Here is a 20,262-nt window from a genome sequence, read left to right as displayed (position 1 = left end):
TTTTCTCAGATTTGTGTTTATATGTAATTTTTGTGAGTATGTAATTGAGAATGGTTATTGAGAACAATGATTTATAAGTGAATTTTGCGAATGTTTTTGTATGTATTGACGTCCTAGTATATTAGTTTTGCTTGTAAGTTATTTTTTAGTTTTTGTAAAGTTTCCTGATCATTTGAGTGCTTTGCGTGATTTTTACAACGTGATTTTCTCAATTCTATGAGTGATTTGTTAAGTTTCCTCATACAAGTGATTTCTGCGTGATTGTTGAATATTAATTTCCGATGGCTTTGTTTGACCCCCATGTTGGTATCACAAAGACCAAGGAGGGAGTGAGGACCATTGCCATAACAAGAATTAACAAAAAAACAAATAGGTAAATTGTGGGACCTATGTACTATATATGAAAATATTTACAAAAACCAAAGAGAGTGATGGCAAATTTGTAAATAAAGTGTGGGACCTATGTACTATATATGAAAATAGTTACAAATGTAGCAAATAAATTGGGATACACCTAAATAGCAAAATGTAGCAAATAAATTGAGACGGAGGGAGTAGTTCTTAAAAAAAATCTCACAAAAAAAAGTCGTTATAAAAAATAATTTCTGACAATTCATTTAATTTTAAAGATAGCAACTAAAAAACACGAGTCACTATAAACAAGTACCAACCACTGATTAGATGCCCGTTAGCTCCCTCGTCTCTCTAGTTTCCATCGAGCAGTGACTAGAGAAATGGCCGTACGTACGTGAAGGAAGTACCACCGATGAGGCGATGACGCCCCTCACATGGGTGTTCCGTATTTTCGCCAATAATTTATGAAGGTAGAGGAATCTTCTGATATATTCTGGCATATCTTTGGTTGGATTGGCATAATTGATAACGACACTCTCTTATCAGTCACATACTACTCGAGCTTATCAATTATCACCACTCATGTGGGAGGAATGATAAATCTCTTTTTGCTAGAGATAAAGAGGAATAAAACACTATTTATATTTCATGAACACTATTTGTTAGTTGCATGAACACTATCTTTAGTTACACGAACACTAGTTTTAGTAGCATGAACACTATTTTTTAGCATCGGAATTTTCGCGACTACTTTTTGGTTTGACTGACACTCTGCAATTTTCGAAATAACTTTTTGGTGATATGGGTCCCATGAAATAGAAGATGAATAAAACACTATTTTTTATTTCATGAACACTATTTGTTAGTTGCATGAACACTATTTTTAGTTACACGAACACTAGTTTTAGTAGCATGAACACTTTTTTTAGCATCGGAATATTCGCGTCTACTTTTTGGTTTGACTGACACTTTGCAATTTTCGAGATAACTTTTTTGTTTGACTGACAACTATTTCCTATATATATTGACAGTTTTACCCCTGCTAGATGTTTGCAAATATCTAACAAAAAGAAGTTTATCATTCCTCCTCATGTGGTCCAATAAGACAGAATAATTCTCACCTAAAAGCTCCTCTAAACTGTATGCAAATTGATTAATACTAATATTTTATTAAAATGTGGATGGTAATTGGTAAGAGCAAATATTGGTTAAGCGGTGCAGGTAGTTTTCAACCTTTACATTTTGCAAATTGAGCCATATTTTCACGACTAGACGTCAATCATTCTCAGCAGATGAGCCAAAAAAAGTTCCAAGATTTCAAGAATTTAGCCTTTTCAGTTTAGGAAGGGTTATATCGACTAAAAATATAAGAGCATATGTAACTGTATGCCACTTGAATATGGACAGATATTTAGACCACTCGCCATATTTTATTCTAAAAAAAGCAAGGTAAGGTAATGAAGGATAAGGTAGGTAAATCCCACTTGATTATACTAGCTACTCGCCAAATATATTGTTTTCTTTGACATTTTTATGTGGTGGGTCATTTTAAATGACTCAAAATCATGCAATCTTTAGAAGATTTGGGTGTCTAAAAGAAATTAAATTAATGACTGAAATTATCAGCAAGCTTAGGTTTTACAGTAAGTTTGAAAAGCAGTCATAGTCTCATTTAGATAATAATAATAACTCACAATTTTATAAAGAAATCTTAGGCTTTGTTTCGTTGAGCTTTTTTAGAGTTTGGAAACGAATTCAGTAATCTGAATTCATCTCTCCTTATATGATTTGGTTAGTAGGTCAACCACTGTCCTTACTTGAGGATATCCCAGACCCCCAAATGTTACCCTCCAAATTAGATGAGTAACAAAATCCTTTTCTTTCCTTTACATTTAATTCCTTCCATTCTTGAACATAACACCCAATAAAAGAAACAATCATTGTTATACCATTCCTCACGTCTACTTGATTCCATTTCCTTTCAATTCCTTTATTTGAACCAAGCGTCTCCTCAAAGTCTATGGTTATAGAACTTTGTCTTGAACATATGTTTTTATCCTAAATTTTCATTGTCATCCATTATTATCTCTCAAGTGGTAACGATGTACAATGATAATTAAGAAAATGATAATGTTTAAATCATGTAAAATAAACAACCTTATTTGTTTTTTTAGTGTTTTCAGTGATAATATCATTAAGGATAGATTTGAATGGTTTGCCATCGGGGAAGCCAACTAGCCATATTAGCCCCCAGAAAACCTGATTTTTAAGGCTCCTTTAGAGGGTTCAATGATTTCTATATGCTAAGTACTCATATGAGAGAGTAAAAGCAAAGAAATAGACTATAACTCATATTCATGTCTATTCAACATAAGTCACGTGAATAAGTACATTCCATGAATGTTAGTTAAAACTTGAAAGACAATATGATGAATCTTTATCATCACATGGATTGTCGGGATGGAGACCATTCATTGACACACAGTTCTTATAAGTTTGGTTAAGCACATAGAGCCTTGAACTCATAAAATTAAAGCTTCATTGGATTAGGATTAAGACATATCAAAGATTAGTATTGAACAATCTTTTAAAAACGTATTACTTCATCTATTCCTTTTAGATGCAAATCGTTTTTCCCCACCATCACCAAATCACAGCTTCGATCATTATTGTCGTTAATTATGTACTCTCTCCTTTTTTTATGGTTAAATTATGAGTTTTAATACTATTCACAAAGTTATATTTGACTATAATTTGTGATTAATGAGTAAAGAAAAATATAGTGATTTAAATCTTGTTTGATTCGTCTCGATACATACATATGTAAACAAATGCAAATTTAGAAATATTAATGGTCAAAGAATCACGTTGACAACTGTATAAAATGTAACGATTAAAAAAATGAAGAGAGTAATAATGAACTTATAAAAAGAAGCCAAATTCCAAAGAAGTGAGAAAGAAAAATCCTCTAATAATTGAGTCAAAAACTCAAAAAATGTAGTTTAATCCACCCTAATAGCAAAATTTCCTTGGACATCATAAAATCACATGGAAATAGGCAAACAAAAGTTACACCCAAAATTGTACCCTTTAATGCACGACACTCGATAGTACAAACACATAAAGAAATCTCCACAAAACCCAAACAAAAAGCCCACATAAGACTCGGCCCATATTTTGTCTCTCCTCCATCTCTCACCCTTCGACGCCGTACTTCCTTCCCATCTAACACAACACAAACCCTCCACCCTTCTCTCCTCCACATTCTACACCAACAATGGCATCAACGATCGGGCCATCACCACCGTCAAATCACCTCTCCATAGAATCAATTCCAACCGTCGATCTCCGTCTTCTCTCTCAATCAGAACTCACCGCACTTTCTCTCTGCTCTTCCCATGCTTTCGACCTCCGTCGTTGCGACGACGTTGTTATCCCCAAAATCGACCGCTCCGTCTTCAACGAATCCGCCGGTAGTCGCAAACAAACTTACTCTCGTCTTCGCCTCGCTCCTCGCAACTCCAACAACACAAACAACAACAACAACAACAACAACAACAACAACAACACAAACAACAGCGCACAGAAAACGCGCCCTACTCTCTCTCCTCTAGACGCGGATAATTCGCGGATAATCTCTCTCTTTAAGTCGTTGTTTAACGGTGGTGAGGGGGAGGATGTTGATTACGTTTCCGCGCTTGTACCTGTAAATGTGGAGTATAGTGACGCATTCCTCGATGATAGGAAGCGGAAGAGGGGACGGAAGCCGAATACGAAGCCGAATAGTACTGAGCCGGATGTGGTTGGTACTAGTGTGAGTACTGATGTGATGGCAATTGCATTGGTGGAGGAGAATAAGGAGGAGGAGGAGAAGGCTAAGGCGAAGGCGGCGGAGGAAGCGGAGAGAGAATTGGTGAATAAGAATGGGGAGGTGGTGGATTTGGTTGAGTTAGGAAAGAAGGAGGATCCGTATGGGGAGGAGATTAGGAGGAGGACGGAAGGGAGAGAGAATGCTGAGGATTTGTTAGGGTTTGTTAGGGATTTGGAAGGTCAGTGGGGGAGTAGAAGGAAGAAGAGAAAGATTGTTGATGCTAATGTGTTTGGTGATATTTTGCCTAATGGTTGGAAGGTTTTGATTGCTATGAAGAAGAAGCAAGGCCGTGCTTGGTTGTTTTGTCGACGATATATAAGGTTTTTTTTTCTCTCTTTCTCTCTTTGTTTGTACTAATGGTAATGTTACAATGTTAGATTGTTGATCAAAATGTAGTATCTTAAAGTAGTTGAATTGAAATGCTGGAATAGATTCATTGTTAATGTAGGATGTGCGTCATTGGTCATGAATTAGAAATCCTTGAGCTTTTGGAGGACTTGTAAGCTAGACTGGTTAAGAGCCTTGATTCGTGCGATTTTAGGGTATGGACTTAAAGTACAGGGGAGAATGTAGACAGTTGTAAGCAAGAAAGAAGTTGATGATGAACCTGGTATATTGACTTGGGTGTGTTTCAGTAGTACTTTGTTGTTTCACATTGCTGAGGACAACCACTGGAGGTATGTGCCAGTACTTACTAGAGATGGATCATCGACCTTTTTTCTCTCCAGGTTGGCTGCCATCAATCGCTACCTAATCAGGACTTAGGGTTTCTCTTTGTTAGGGCTTTTTTATCCGGTTGCCAATTGATAGAACTTCATGCTAAAGAATTTGGGATTTTTGTTCGAATTTGATTCATGAAAGCCTAGGTAAGTTTGAATTTGGAGAAATTTCAAATTTTTAGATCAAATACTTGGACTCAGATATACATATCCTCGCCAAAACATCCCTCGTACCGAGGAAGATAAAAATGATAAAGAAGGGCCTTTTAGCTTTGGACTTATTATCAAGGTGATAGATAAGAATTACTTCAAGAAGATAAAGAGAAAGGAGGTGCATAATGCTAAAGATCAATATGTCACCATGCAGGAAAAGTTCATCTTTGCAGTTTGTTTCATTGGAGATTGTTGATAGGCCCATCTATTAGTCGCATGCTCTGGATCTGGTGCTAATAGAAGCATGATTAGAGAAACTTTCTATAGTAATAGGATCTATGTAGTTACTTTAAGTGTGACGTACATAGTGAAAATGTGAGGCATGTTGGTTACGATGTTCTTGACTACAAGAATGAGAGATATTTATGATCACATTCACACACATATAGAGTGAGGTGGATGTCAAGAGTTCAACTAGAACTTATCTTTGTCTCTAGGACCTATGTAATACTTTTTGCATTCTCTATGTACAATTTTTAAGGAGCTCATGTGATGAGGTGAGAGATAGAGAGAGATAAAAAGAGGGACCATATGATGAAGAGATATATGAAGAGTACCTTTAAACCAAAAATAGAAATATTCATTTAGTTCCCATAAGGAATATGTTGTATTTATTTTAGAATGGAAGAAGTATAATGTGAAAGATCAAAGGACTATTGTTAGGAATAACTAGATGTTTTCTTGTTGCTCTCGTGGAATATAGCTAATGAAAAATGAGATTTGTTAATGATGCCAGGAGTTATGGTAATACTTACATCATCTCTAAGCTTGGTTTTTGATAATTTGATGGGCGGATTTCTACCGCGAGGTTTTGTTCGGTTCGAATTAATGGGTGGCCTTGAATGTGGTTTTGGAAATTTAATCCTTTGTGATATAGAAATGACATCTTTGTGGCCATGTGTTACATAACCATGACTCGCCACTTTAGAACTTTTTAATCCTTTGTTTTATCAAATCTATAATAAAGATTTTTACTAAATAGTTATGTGCTTAGGCTATCTTTGATTGGAAGGAGTACATTTTCAATGGAAAAGACAATTATGAGTTAGTTTTTTCGTTGTTTGGCCCCTTAGATGAAAAGTTTGAGAGAAAAGAAGAATGGAAATGAGAAAGGAGGATGGATGGAAGGAAAGAGTAAGGTGAAGAATCACTAGGAAAATGTGGTCTCCTTTCCATTGAGAAGACAAACGTTTTCTATCCTTACAGAAACTATGTTCCACCATTTGGGAAATTGTTTTTCACTCTTCTAAACCAAACAAAGGAAAATAGGAAAATCAAATTTTCAAGAAAATGTCTTCCACCCAACCAAACACTTTCTTGATATAAACCAATATTTTCAATAATTGTTCATTCACTAAATATATAATCTACTCATGCTATGATAGGTTTGATCTTATGATGTTCAAAGGATAATTCTTATATTAAAAATGCAAATGAGGCTAGGTCAAGGAAGTGAAAGGAACTATCTAGAAGAAATATACGTTGCTTTAGCCATTATCAGTTGCATTGTTTTTGTGACAATGGGATCGTTAGTGCAAACATGATGTCGTCCACACAATTTTTCCTGTGCCTTAGTTTTTATGTAGTTATGTTAGGAAATTTCTTCTCCCATAAACAAGTGTGTATGATGCAATTTAGTTCGTCTCTAATGACCTTCATGAATTGCGATACATGCTTATTTTCCATTTCTTTGATACACAATCATTTTTGATGCAATATAGTTCAAATCTAGTGATTATAATTTATAATACATGCTTATTTTGCATGTTGTTCAAATAGTTTGTAACTCTTTGATCAACGTAGTGAAGTAATGTGTATTAGGGATTTATAGGACTTCTATCCTCTTAGATATGTTAATATTATTTTTGTAGTCTTCTATTAATTTAACTTGTAGTTCCTTTAAAGATGAATTGAGATGGTTATAATAGGGATGATGTAGTATTGTTGTGATGATAAGGGAGGGAAGAAGAAGCTATTACCCTCTAAATGAGGGTAACAGTTACCTTAGGGGGGTGGTGGGTAATTATTACCGCCATAATGAGAGTTTCAATTCTCCTATTCATTCCCTTTTCTTCTTATCAATAAGAGCTTATCTTTTTCATAACCACTTCTCCCCCTTCATAATCACCTCTAATTGTGAGTCCATTATCGGATATCGGATCCGATCCGAATCTTGGATCGCAAAAAGTGATCCGAATCCGATCCGAATATCCAATCCGAAATTTTCATTTCCTTAAACGTCTCTATGTATCCAATACCTGCTGCCAGCATTCAGAATCATCGTCTTAGCAAATGGAATCTAACCATGTGCCAATATTATTAATGGAAAAATCAATACATGGTCAAGTAAATTAGAAGCTGACATGAAATCCCATTTATGTCGCAAACTTAGAAACTGCTTCACAACTTATAAGGTTTGGAATAACGTGTGTTTGCATAAGTAAATTGATAAATTCACAAACAAAATCTAGGGTTTAGTGTTTTTGTAGTGGGTGAAGTGAAGAGAGAGAGAGAGAGAGAGAGAGAGAGGCGAGTTATATCATTGTCAATATCCTGGAAAAGGAAGAGTGATGGTACGTAGTAGATCAAGAAGCTTGTAGGAGAGAAGTTTGGAGAACTAGCTTTGCGAGTTGCAGCTCGTCTTTTATTCGGTTCCTGATTTGGAGAATCTTTTTCGGAGAACTTCAAAGAGATCCTCCATCTTCACATCTTTAAGTGCCACAAGAACCATAGAAGATAAAGGAAACCTGCCATCTCTGAAGCAGCACGAGACTTATATTGGTTATCCTCTAGTGTGCGCTGCAACTCATTAGCAATGGGTGAAGTAGAGAGAGAGGCGTGAGGAGTGAGAGGCATACAAGTGAGACCGTGAGATGCAGACAAGTGAAAGAATTAGATTTAGCCATTTAGGGTTTCTGAACTAACACAATAAAAGCCTACTCAGGATATGTATTTTTTTAAAACAAATCGGATTTTCGGACATATAAAAATCTGATTAGTATCCGATCCAAAATTCGATTTTTTTTGGATATCTAAAACTAAAAACTCAACCGGGTATCCGAAATTTCGGATTGGATTGATGGATAATTGGATCGGATCACATCATTCACATCGAATCTAAACCTTATGATCAAATTATGTTGTGTTTTTATCCCATCTCTTAACTTGTTTGCACGGGCGCCAATACGACTCCTTTAATCTATGCAATTCATCCAAGTTGTTTGCAAGTTGCTTTCATTGTGCAAGAACCTTGACATTGCAATTTTTGAAATTTTTGTTGAGCATCAATTGTTCTTCTTTGAACATCTCCAAACGTCACCTGGGCCCATTGAGCCAAAGAGTTGGCCATTGTTGCCACCAAGCTATAATGGCATTCGTAGCACAGCCTTGCCACGAGTTTCTCACCATATTTCACACTCATTCAAGAGCCCATGAGCCTCCAATCTAAACAAATTCCCCCATCTAGTTCTCGTGCGCTTCTTCCCAAACTTCAACAGAATTGGCGCATGATCTGACTTATATATAGAAAAATGGATAAGCCTTACACGTGGAAACATTTGAGCCCTCTTGAGTTGCCATGAACCGATCCAGCCTCTCCGTCACCAATGTTTCCATAGAATTCCCTGTATACCATGTGAACACACTACCTTTGTACCCAAGATGCAACCATCATGTTCGCATTACATAAACCATCCATCTGACGTTCTCCTCTAACACCACCCCCCCGCTTTCTCACTCGTGCTTATGATTTCGTTTAAGTCACCAAACATAACCGTTGGCATATAGAATTTACCCGCCCATATACTCCAACGGCTCGCCATATTGGTTCGTTATTCATATCACAAAGAACGGATACTCACATTAATATCCTTCCACCGAAACCCCATTCCTCCATAGAGCACTTCACTACTAATACACATCCACATCTCAAATCCATATCTACTTCTAGCGCGCTCTAAAGCATTCTTATCAACCATAGTTTCCATCACAAAAACCAAATTTGGCCTATCTCTCCCGCACCACTCCTGGAGAGCATTAAATGTTCGAGGTTTGCCAATCTCGACTATAGTTCCACCTTAATATTTTCATTCCTCTTCGCGGGGTTGGGTTATTCCAATCTCCGCTACTGTCGAAGAGCAATAACTCTCATCCATGATGTCATCATATTTGGTTCGCTTACCATCTCCCTTATCATGCTTCCTCCTCAATACATTCACATCACTACCAAGTTTCCTTTTTCCCCCACTTACAATTTATTTTCAGCATCATAGACACCTTTTCTAGGACTCTTATGTTTTCCATCCGTTACTCCATTGCTCTCCACAGTACTTGACTTATCTCTCGTTTTTACTTTTCAGTTTTTTTCATGCGAGCCATAGTCTTAAATTTTTTGTGTTTCATAAGGGAACTATGTCCTACATTAAACACCATATCATTAGAGATACTTATGTTGGCATTCAGGGTCTCCATGGTATCCATTGCAGCAACATGGTTCTTTTTTGTAGGGTGATAGTATCAACAGTAGGTGGGGCCTCCTTTTCAGCCACTAGGAGGCTCCCATCAACCTTAGTTTTAAAAATCACCTTCTCATACTTAGGCGAGGTGAGCTACGTCAGGCGACGAGAGGCGCGCGCTTCTTGCTGCGTTACGTGAGGCGCAAGACGCACCGTCTTGGTCACTTTTCGTAAGCAGGCGTGGGAATGAGTACATCAGGGTTGAAAATTAAAAAAAAATCAACTTTTTTTCAAATTTAAACTTACCCTGGCTCTGATTTACGAGTTTCGAATAAAACCCCTTTGTTATTGCATTGAATTTCATCATTTTAGACCCTTATTAAAAAAATCTCTAATTTGGCCGAAAACCCTACTCCATCCGTCCCAAAATACTCTCCCAAAATACTCTTGACATTTATCAAGGTACGTAGTTTTAGATGATAAGTTGGTTTTTGGTTATCAATTGTTATTATATTAAAAAGTAGATGTGATAGGAGTTAGTACTAGTAAAATTAGTATTATTTTATTTAAGGAGAGAGAATGTGAGCCATGGTTAGAGTTGGTAGGTAATAGAAGTGGTGTTATTTTATTTGGAGGAGATAAAGTGTGGCCAATAGTTAAAAGGTAGAATGATTAAAATAATAGTGGGTAATATCCTAAAATAGAAATGTAAAAAGTATTATGGGACAGATAAAAAGGAAAGTATAAAAAGTATTCAGGAACGGCTGGAGTAATTCATAATTTGATAGAAGTTGATCGTGCTGACTCATCGGAGTTGACAAATGATGCCGGCGAGACATCTACCATGGGCGCCGACACCATATCTCCGGTTCCTATAACTGACGAGCAATACATAGCACTCAACCGTAGTGGGTAGGCCCACTTCCCACTCTCCAGTAGTCACGTGATGTATTTCTTTTTCTTGTTTTTTTTTCTTTTCTCAGTTTTTTCTTTTTCCCCTTTTCCGCACTCCTTTCCTTCTTATGTTCTTCTTCGCCTCATTAAAAGAATTTCAAGTTAATTAATAATTGCAAGTGGTAACTTAATTTCATAGGTAAATTAAAAGGCCGGCAATCATAATCTTCAGAGTAGCTAATTTCGCAATTAGGAGGCACTATTTTTAATTTACAACACTTATATTTTTAAAATTATTTGTATGTTGTTTTGAGGGTAAAATATGTTCTAAAATTGAAATTCAAGCTTTTTGGCAACAAAGGTGTACCTCGTGTACGAGATGCACGCGCCTTGCGCCTCCCTTTGACTCGCCTCGCCTCGTCTCGTAGCCTCGCTGCCCCTCAACTCCCCCTTTTAAAACTAAGCCATCAACATATGAATTAGCTTTAGTAGTAGATACTACCCCCTTAGGTTGGGAGTCAAAGTCGAAATTCCTTCACTTCCTCCATTTTTATGCGTCCTTTGCGAGGAGACGCACTCAACCATGCCCTCACTGTTTGTCTTCCACTCTATCTTCCTCCGAAACCGTCTATATGTCCCAACACAGCACATGCATAGCAAAACTTGGGAGCCTTTCATATTTTACCTCTACAAGCACGACATTCCCATCTTTTGCACGGACCTGTCGAATGCGATGAAGAGGTTTCGTCACGTCGAATGGGATCTTCACTCTTGCAGATTTATCCCATACTATGCCATCAGATTCAACCTCCAACACCTCCCTTATTCCGCCATCAATCATCCTAACTCTCTGCTCCGTTCTGCTGTCCATTGGGACGTTATATAATCTAACCTAAAAAGGGCACTTTGTCAAGGAAGTACTTGAGTATTAGCACTCCCTTCGATCTCCTTGAGCATAACAAGATTCTGATTTAACGTCCATGGTCGTCCGACTGTTACCTTTATCTTGTCACGATTGTTTGCGAATTGAACCACAAATCGTCCATGTTTATTAGCGTGAAATAGGTCTCCCTTCGAAATAGACCATATTCATGGTTCGTTTCATTGCTTCGAAATTATAGGGTCTAATTGTGAAAACCTTGCCTACCAATGATAAGGAAATCCCCGATTCATCACCTTCATCCGGAGCATCATCAAAGTTCACAATCTCCCTTTCATCTGCTGTAATTTTTAACTTTGCACACCTACTAATCATATCATTAGCCATCAAGACTGATAACAATCCCAACGAGGGATTTGAGAGACCTGAGAATGAGACAAAAGTTGGAAAAACTAAGACTTCGAAACTCAAAACCCTAGTCGCCTAGAGAGAGTACTTTTTTTTGAGCAATATTGACAACCACTTTTTTTAGTTTCTAATCTATAAACTTGGTTCTTTTTATTGGAAAAATGGATAAATTCGCAGTTCAATGGATAGGCCCTTAGATGTCATTAGATGTTAGTTTCCGGAAAACTTACTTCAAGAAAATTGTAACTACTTTTCTTTTAGTTGCTAACTGGAAACTTGTTTTTTGTATTGGCAAATTGATAAATTTGCAAATGTAATGAATAGGCCCTTAGACATTAGCTGGAAACTGTGGACAGTTATTGTGAAACAGTTATCTTTTACTTTTAGTTCACTGTAATTGTTTTTGTAATTTTTGGACTTTAGTTGGGTTATCTCTTCTTACTCACACAGTATGTCTGCTGGATGCTATGCAGTCCTAATGGACGGTATTTTGTGTCCTGCAAGGAAGTGTCCTCTTATCTGCACTCCCTGACTAGCCCTGAAGACTTTAAGCAGCAAACATCTGTACAGTGCCCTGAGGCTTCATTGCTCGACAACAAAGTGGCTTCTGAAAATGTTAGTCATTTTTGTACTTTAATGCATGCAATACTTCTGTTTATCCCCTGTGCCTGAATTGATGTAATTTGCTACAGGCTACAGATCTAGGAACCAAAATCGATGCCCCATCATTATGTGTCACTCCTGAATCCAATGGTCATGAAGGTCAGCAGAAGCTGCTCTCGTTCTCTACTTCTCAGACCATTGATAATGAAAAGCAATTGACCTTGTATACAAATGCTAACCTGGGAGAGGTACAAGCAGCATCTGGTTTGAAGTGCCACAAATGTTCCACTCCATTTGGCGAGAAGGATGAGCTCTTGAACCACCTTGTTTCATGTCACAAGAGGAAGCGGCGAAAATCTGGTGCACCTATTGAAGATGACATTGTGATGAAAGATGGAAAGTACGAGTGCCAGTTTTGTAACAAGGTGTTCCACGAGAGGAGCAGTTACTTTGGGCATGTTGGCATACATGTGAAAAACTATGTGAAGAGTATCGGTGTCTCACCAGGTCTTGTGGTTACTACCAAGCAAAAGATTTCCGCTGTCTCTGGTGCTGAGGTCCCTGAAACTATCCTTGGGACAGTGGGAGATGTAGAAATGAATGTTGCTTCTGTTTCTTCAGCTCCTAATATTCTAGCCAGTAGCAAGGTTAATTCAAACTCGTCTGACATTAAACCTGAAGCTGTATCGGAGGCTGAAACGCATTTTGGAAATGATATAATTGGCAAAAATAATATGCTTCAGGCTGAGCTGAAAAGAGAAGCAGCTCAAAATAATAACATATCAGCCGATGACTCTTTTGATGAACATGAGGACTCTGCGCATAATATTGATAATAATGTCAGGGAGGTAGAAGAGGCAGTTGATTTAGCTGCTATAAAGTCTGACAATAATTCTGGCCCCAAGGAGGTGTATAATAATAATGAGAACAATGATTTATGCGAGAACCTTGTCAAAATAAATGCAACTGCATCTGTAGGTTCTGAAATAAGCAAATCTTCAGTTGCGCTAGTGGAAAGTGACAAGAGTTGTACTCCTTCTGATAGCAAGCTGGTAGATCTTGGAAATGGCGGCAACTTCGATGTCAACCTTTTGCAACGGGACAGAGTAGTTTCGGAAAGTGATCTGCTTGTTGAAAATGAGGAAAATTTGTCAGGCCATGAGAACTTTGAAGATAGACCCATGGGGCATAAGACTGCCGAGAATAGTATTTTCACTGAAGGTTTGGAAGTTGGGGATGATGATGAGATGATAGATGCTTCCAACAATGGCGGTCTTGATCTGGGCATTGATGCTGTGAATGATCTCCAACACCCTGGAAGCTTGGATGAATTTCCAGTTGTCCTTCACAAGGAAGAGGAAACATGTGGTATTGCAGCTGATAGGATTGAGCTTATGGAGTCTCCATTAGCAGATTCCAATGAGAACCGTTCTTGTATTTTATCAGGGGATCAGCCTACAACTATGATGCAGGACTTTGTCGAGAAAGATTTTATTGAAATGGTAAGTGAGACGGAGGTCGATATTTGCAGGTTGGAAGATGCTGAAGCAACAGTTCATGCTGACCGGTGTATTGCTCAAGAAAGATCTGAAAGCTGTGTGGCTGTTCTAGCTAAGGATAATGGTTCTGGTTATACTGCCAATGAAGCTGAGACAGCTTTACAAATCAAAACAGTTCAGCCTAGAGAAACAGGAGGTTTTCAGGTCGAGGAAACTTGTAGCCTTGCAGAAAGCCAAAGGGAGATGTCAAGTGGAAATAGTGAAGAGCCTAGAGGCGATCAAGTTATGAACTCAAGCAACCTGTTTTTTGCTCCTGCAAGCAATGATAGACATTTAGCTGCTAATGTCATAAATAGCAATGATCATGCACATAGTGATGTTTCTAATGTAATAGTGGGCTTCAGTAACTTCGTTGAGGATAAGCAGGAACAAGTTCCAAAAAGTTTCTTATCTGGCCTTTCAATGAATGAGCACATCCGTGAAGTTTCCATGGATAACGTGATGGCTGTTCCTTCCAGTACAACTACAACGCAGCTGCCTGAACTTGATAAGGTGGACAGCTCAAGGACTAACAAAATGCTTTTTGATTTTGGCAGTATCCCTGAAATAAATACTAGATTCCCGAGTTCTGTTCAGAATGAGACAGTTCCTGAAGGGACATCCCCCTTTTCACTGTGGGGGCAGCAAACATGTACCATTGAGAACAACCAAACCAGTATTTACAGTGGTGCCAGGGGTGTTGCTCAGCAAGAGAGGGCTTCTGATACCAATTCACTCAATCTGATTGGTCTTCAGCAACCTTCAGATGTAGGATATAATTTGAACAAGGTCTCTATGAACGAGCAAGGTTATAGTGTCCAGCATTATGAAACTGGAGTATACGGAAAAAACAATGAAGTTAGGGGAGAGGGGATTTACGGTGGTGCCAGGGGCATTGTTCAGCAAGAGAGGCCTTCTGATAACAATTTACTCAATCTAGTTGGTCTTCAGCAACCTTCAGATGCAGGATTTAATTTGAACAAGATAAATATGAACGAGCATAGGTTTGGTGTGCAACGTAATGAATCTGGAGCATACAGCAAAAATAATGAAGTTAGGAGAGAGAGGATCTCTCATGGCAACACTCTTAATCTAGCTGGTCTTCAACAGCAATGTGATGCTGGATATAACTTGAATAAGCCCTGTGTAAATCAGCAAAGTTATGGCATGCAATGTAATGATACCGGAGCTTATAGCACTAGTGACGAGTCTAAGCAAGAGAGGGTGACTTACGGAAATTCTCTTAGTCTAGCTAGTGTGCCCCAATCATGTGAGACGAGGTATAGCTTGGACAAAACATGTATTCAGCAATCATGTGACACTGGTTTTAGCTTGAACAAGGGATATATGGAGACCATGCAGGGATTGTCTAAGCTAAATGAACTTGGACACTCTCGGGATCGAGACTTAATGATTGGTTTTGGAAATAGTGGTGGAAGATCTAATCAGGGCGTTGCAAACGATTTTTTATGGAGAGCAACAGAAGGAAATATTTTACCTGGTGGTTTAATGGATACTTCATCATCCCAGGGACAATCATCTGGCTCCTATCAAGCCTTTGATTTTCTTTCAGACAAGGTATTAAACAATGCAATTTTCTTCTTTCTGAGCTTAAATAGTAAATCTTTACTGATGTGTCTTGGTCTTCTTTCTATATATTATCATGTGTTCTATGGTCAGATGATGAGAATTAAACGATAAGGTCAAATAGTGTTTTCTTTTTTCCTTTTCCTTTTTTCTTTTTTTTTTAATGGGGTGAGGGTGTGGATAGTGATGTTAAGAGAAGTTACCCTTTTTTTTGGCCATATCCCCATATATATTTACAAAGGTTGGGCATTCTTCAACACTGGCCTTTCACATCACAGGATGTGCCACTAGGTGGAAACTGGAGTTCTGTGATTTTTTGGGAGTCTGATATATGCCAGGTTGCCTAATGATCGACTTGGTGGAACAGAGAAATGTTTTACTATCAATGGATGGATACATTTCTTCTGAATTCTTCATCCTTGTGAGTATCGCAAAGGGGATTAAGAGTTTGCCACCCGAAACACTGTTTTTCTTGAAAGCAATCAGCCTGATAAATTTTCGATAAATCTGATCCAAACCAACCTGAAGACCATGCAATTGATGTAATGATATGCTATTCTGGCACTTTCCAGAACAGAACTTTCGGCTATCTTCTGGTAGATTTAGCATAGTTTTGATTCGAGTCAAATATCATCAACATGGTTGGATTAGGTGATAAATGACCGTTAATTTGATTTGTTATTTGAGACGAATATTTTAGTTTGACAAATTATTATAGTTAGAGCTTGCAAAACTCGACCTAATAAATCCGTTGGGTTGAGATTTTCAACCCGTTTACTTAAATGAGTCAAGCTAATTGACCCATTGAAATAAAGAGGTTCGGTGATGGTTGATCTTCAACTCAAATATAACCCGCCTAACCCATTAAATTTGAATAATTTAATTTTGAGTTGGGTTGACCTGTTTAATCCATCTATATGTGTATGTAAAACCTGCTATTTAGTAGAAAAATCAAAGAAAAGGTTGTAAAATGGGAAGTTTTGCTAAATCATACTTCCTTCATCTTTTTTCACTTCCTATTTTTTGCATAAATGGATCTCTCTTTGGGTTGTCTCTTATTAGTTTACTCACTGCTTCTTTATTGTTTTTGGAATGGACTCACTAGCTTTATATTATTATCTTCTACATAAAGCATCATTTTTCTATTTGTTACTATCCTTCTCTCACTTGGCCCATTATAAATTAGTACTTTCTCTTTCACTTTAAGACCCACATACTACTTCTCTTAAAACTTTTTAACCAAAGTAGTGGTTAAACTTATAAGAAACAAGGGAATAATGGAATATTAATATTCTCCTTTTCTTTTGTCATCTTCCTACCTAATAACCCACGAATATGTCATTCCCTATAAAGTTATCTTCCCTACCATATTTTTAGCCTCTCCTAAATACCTTTGCCCACATCAATATAGCAAGTGATTAAAGACGGAGTGAGTACTGAAGAATCTGGTTATCTTAATTTTTAGTTCTTGCTTGAACTTAGAACAATTGTTTGGAGGTGTCATTTGTTTTTACTAATTTGTAGTCTGTGTTTAAACTTTAGAATGTTGTGGTTCAATTATATATATTTTACTTTGTTCTATTACCTATCTCTTTGTTCTTTTAGTTGCACCATTGGACATTTGGGCAATATTCATCAACCAACTTTGACAAATTTTCGTACAAAAACAGTTATGTGCGATATAGTTAAATCCATCTTATTGCAAGGATTCCAAATATCAATTTTTTGTAACTTTTACTTACACGCAGTTAGAGATATTATTTCCAAAGAAACCTGTTGGAGAACGTGGAAAAGCAAATTTTGCAACTGAAAAAACAGAGGGAGCATAAAATGATATAGTACACAGGACTATGCACTTTGAACCTTTTTCATTCTTCTGCAAAGAAAGGAAAAAAACAACTTTATATGGGTTAATTTCAAGTTGACCAATTTATTAGTGGGCTGGTTGGGTTGAAATTTTTATCTATTTATGTAAAAAAAGTCGGGTCAGTGTCGAAATTTTTTGTAACTTCTACTTACACACAATTAGAGATATTATTTCCAAAGAAACCTGTTGGAGAACGTGGAAAAGAAAATTTTGCAACTGAAAAAACAGAGGGAGCATAAAATGATATAGTACACAGGACTATGCACTTTGAATCTTTTTCATTCTTCTGCGAAGAAAGGAAAAAAACAACTTTATATGGGTTGATTTCAAGTTGACCAATTTATTAGTGGGCTGGTTGGGTTGAAAATTTTATCTATTTATGTAAAAGAGTCGGGTCAGTGTTGAAATTTTCGACCCCGTGTATGTCAACCCGAACTCAATCCCACCTGTCCTGTTGCCAACTTTAATTATAAAGTTGGTCCTAATAGGAACACCACTTGTATGACCTGATGAGACCACCAAATAGTAATCCTATTCAGCGAACAAAGAATCCATTTTGGCTAGAATGAAATCGTTTTTTTGCCCTTGTGGGGTAAATCTTCCTAAATGATTACATATCCAGGTTAAAGGATTTCCATGTGATATCTTAGTTTTATTGACTGATTCAAATTCTCTTGTCTGTAAAATAAAAGAGTGGTAATACGCGCTTGTCATTGTATATGTTCTAAGATATTCTGCTGTCTAATTTCAGGGTAGAAATGATCTGTATGCTGCTAATGAGAAATTTGATAATATTTCAAATTTCGAAGGGCTGAGGTCTACCAGTGTGGAACCGATGGAGTTTAGTTTTATGACTACGCAAGAGTCAAATGCTCAATTGGGGCATCAAAAAGTCTTGTCATTTAACGCTCAGATGGATCAAGGTTTTGGGTCTTCTGTTTGGCATCAAAAGCCAACTTCTTTGCCAAATATGATGACAGGACATGTCGTTAGCACATTGTGTGTGTGGTGTGGAAACGAATTTCATCAAGATTCACTCGGCTGTGAAATGCAAGCTGGTTCAATTGGTTATCTATGTCCAACCTGCAAGGCTAGAATGTCAGGCCAGTTTCTGTAGATAACTTGTTCCCTCATTTGTTGTCAGGGCCCATTTAAATGGTAAAGTTCACATCTAACGCTGATGCTGTTTGTATTTTGTAATTTCGCTGTAAATTTATTTAGTTTCTTCATGCATTCATGTTCTCCGTTTTACTTGGAGCAGAAGATGTAGGTGTGACGTCCAGGAACTAATGAATGCAACAATGTGCATAGTGTCGCATTTAGTTTGTTAGGCTAATTTATACTTAGATAAATTAGTTGAATTGTACTGAATGCAACAATCTGTTTAGGTTTGTGCATTTGCTGATATCTTTTGAAAGGCTTTATGCCTATTTCTCAATATGTACTACTATTTCTTAGCAAATCTCTGTTGTTTCTCGTATAATCAATGAAGCTATTAGGTAATGTTGCGTAGATATTCCGTGTTTGGGAGAGCAGCATTTATTGTTGGTTGATCCTTGGACATTGAATCAAGTTTCTGTGTATTGCAAGCAGAGGTAGCAATTGAGCCGATTGGATCAGTTTCATTTCAGGCTAGGTTATGCCATTAGCCAGTTTACAGTTTCTGGTTATTTTGAGTCACAAGTATCTATTCTGAGCTGGATTAATTTCATTGTACTGGTGTTTCTACAGAACATTTTTATAAAAAAAAATCTGGATGATTTGGAGTTGACTTAGATGGTGGTCTGTGGACTGTGGGTTTCGAGTCAAGGACGCCGACATGATATGCTAAAGTTGGCTTGGCCCTTGGGTTTCGACATTATTTTGGTTTTTGAATTTTGATTTCGAGTTATTATTTATTGGATGTAATTGGATACCAAGTCAATTTAGGTTTGGTGCTATCTAGTTCCTTTTTAACTATACGTGGAATAGGTTTAATTGTATCGATAAATTTGGTTATCTTGCTTAAATGTAAGGTGTGTTTTAATCAATTTATTTTTGCTTATTTGATCTAAACTATTGTCATTGTAGCAAAGCTTATTTGTGAATGTGTTGAACTTTTCTTTTGCTTGTTTTTGATTGTTTGAACTTATTAAACCTTATTCCTCATCTAAATTTCTTCTTATAAACTAGAAATGAGGTGAAAAGAATAGATTTATATACTACAAATCTAGTCATGTTAGGCTTGACATTATATATCCAAAATTTGAGTGTTTTTTTCATAATAATTTAAAGATAGATTGAAGTTTATTAATCCTAAGTTTGAAACATCTTTTTAACTTTGATCACAACACCCAAGGTGACCTTTCTTTGGATCAACTTCACAATTTTCTTTTCTATTATGATTTATTTCCTCCTCTAAAGTTATCACGACCGAAAGTAGAACCTCGTAAGTCTACTACTTCTACTATTCATTAATAAATCAAATTTCAAATTATTCCATCCGTCCTTTTTTTACTTGCTAGATTTTATTTTGGCACAAGAATTTGGAAGATGTATGAAAGAAAATCGAGGTCCACAATTTTATTGGTAGATGACAAAGAAGAGTAAAGTACGTAGATTTAGATGGGACAATTACAAACTTGATATAAAATAGGCAGAAAAAAATATGGTGATTACATACTAAAAATAGAAATGTAACAAGTGATCCAGAAAATCGATTAAAAATATGGTATGTCAAAAAAGACTAAAGAATTATAAAAGAACCAAAACGTAAGGACATGTTCATTATTGTTTTTTATTTTCAATTTCTTGTTTTTTTATTAAAAATTATAACCAAATGTGACCTAGAAAATGTAATTTTCAATATACTGTTGTCACTTTTCAAAACTGATA

The 20,262-nt window shown here is 36.8% G+C and overlaps 1 protein-coding gene across 5 annotated transcripts; it reads left to right on the top strand.

Annotated features, from left to right (window-relative positions):
• The first annotated feature begins 3,483 nt into the window (after positions 1 to 3,483).
• Positions 3,484 to 19,443, top strand: LOC104892221 (uncharacterized). 5 transcript variants are annotated; one of them, XM_010678105.4, is made up of 5 exons: positions 3,484 to 4,545; positions 12,267 to 12,408; positions 12,486 to 15,512; positions 18,140 to 18,546; positions 19,120 to 19,443. In XM_010678105.4, exons 1-4 carry the CDS (start codon positions 3,632 to 3,634, stop codon positions 18,503 to 18,505), a joined length of 4,449 nt encoding a protein of 1,482 aa, XP_010676407.2. In that variant the 5' UTR covers positions 3,484 to 3,631; the 3' UTR covers positions 18,506 to 18,546; positions 19,120 to 19,443. The 5 variants fall into 5 exon arrangements, with proteins under 5 accessions (XP_010676407.2, XP_048498163.1, XP_010676399.2 ...); XM_048642206.2 differs by lacking the exon at positions 19,120 to 19,443 and adding an exon at positions 18,881 to 19,018; XM_010678097.4 differs by lacking the exon at positions 19,120 to 19,443 and adding an exon at positions 18,650 to 18,850.
• The last annotated feature ends 819 nt before the right edge of the window (positions 19,444 to 20,262 follow it).

The sequence above is a fragment of the Beta vulgaris genome, chromosome 1 (genome assembly GCF_026745355.1).
Source record: "Beta vulgaris subsp. vulgaris cultivar EL10 chromosome 1, EL10.2, whole genome shotgun sequence".
Lineage (NCBI taxonomy): Eukaryota > Viridiplantae > Streptophyta > Magnoliopsida > Caryophyllales > Amaranthaceae > Beta > Beta vulgaris.
Note: the sequence above shows the minus strand (reverse complement) of the source record. Positions and strands in the feature narration are given on the sequence as shown.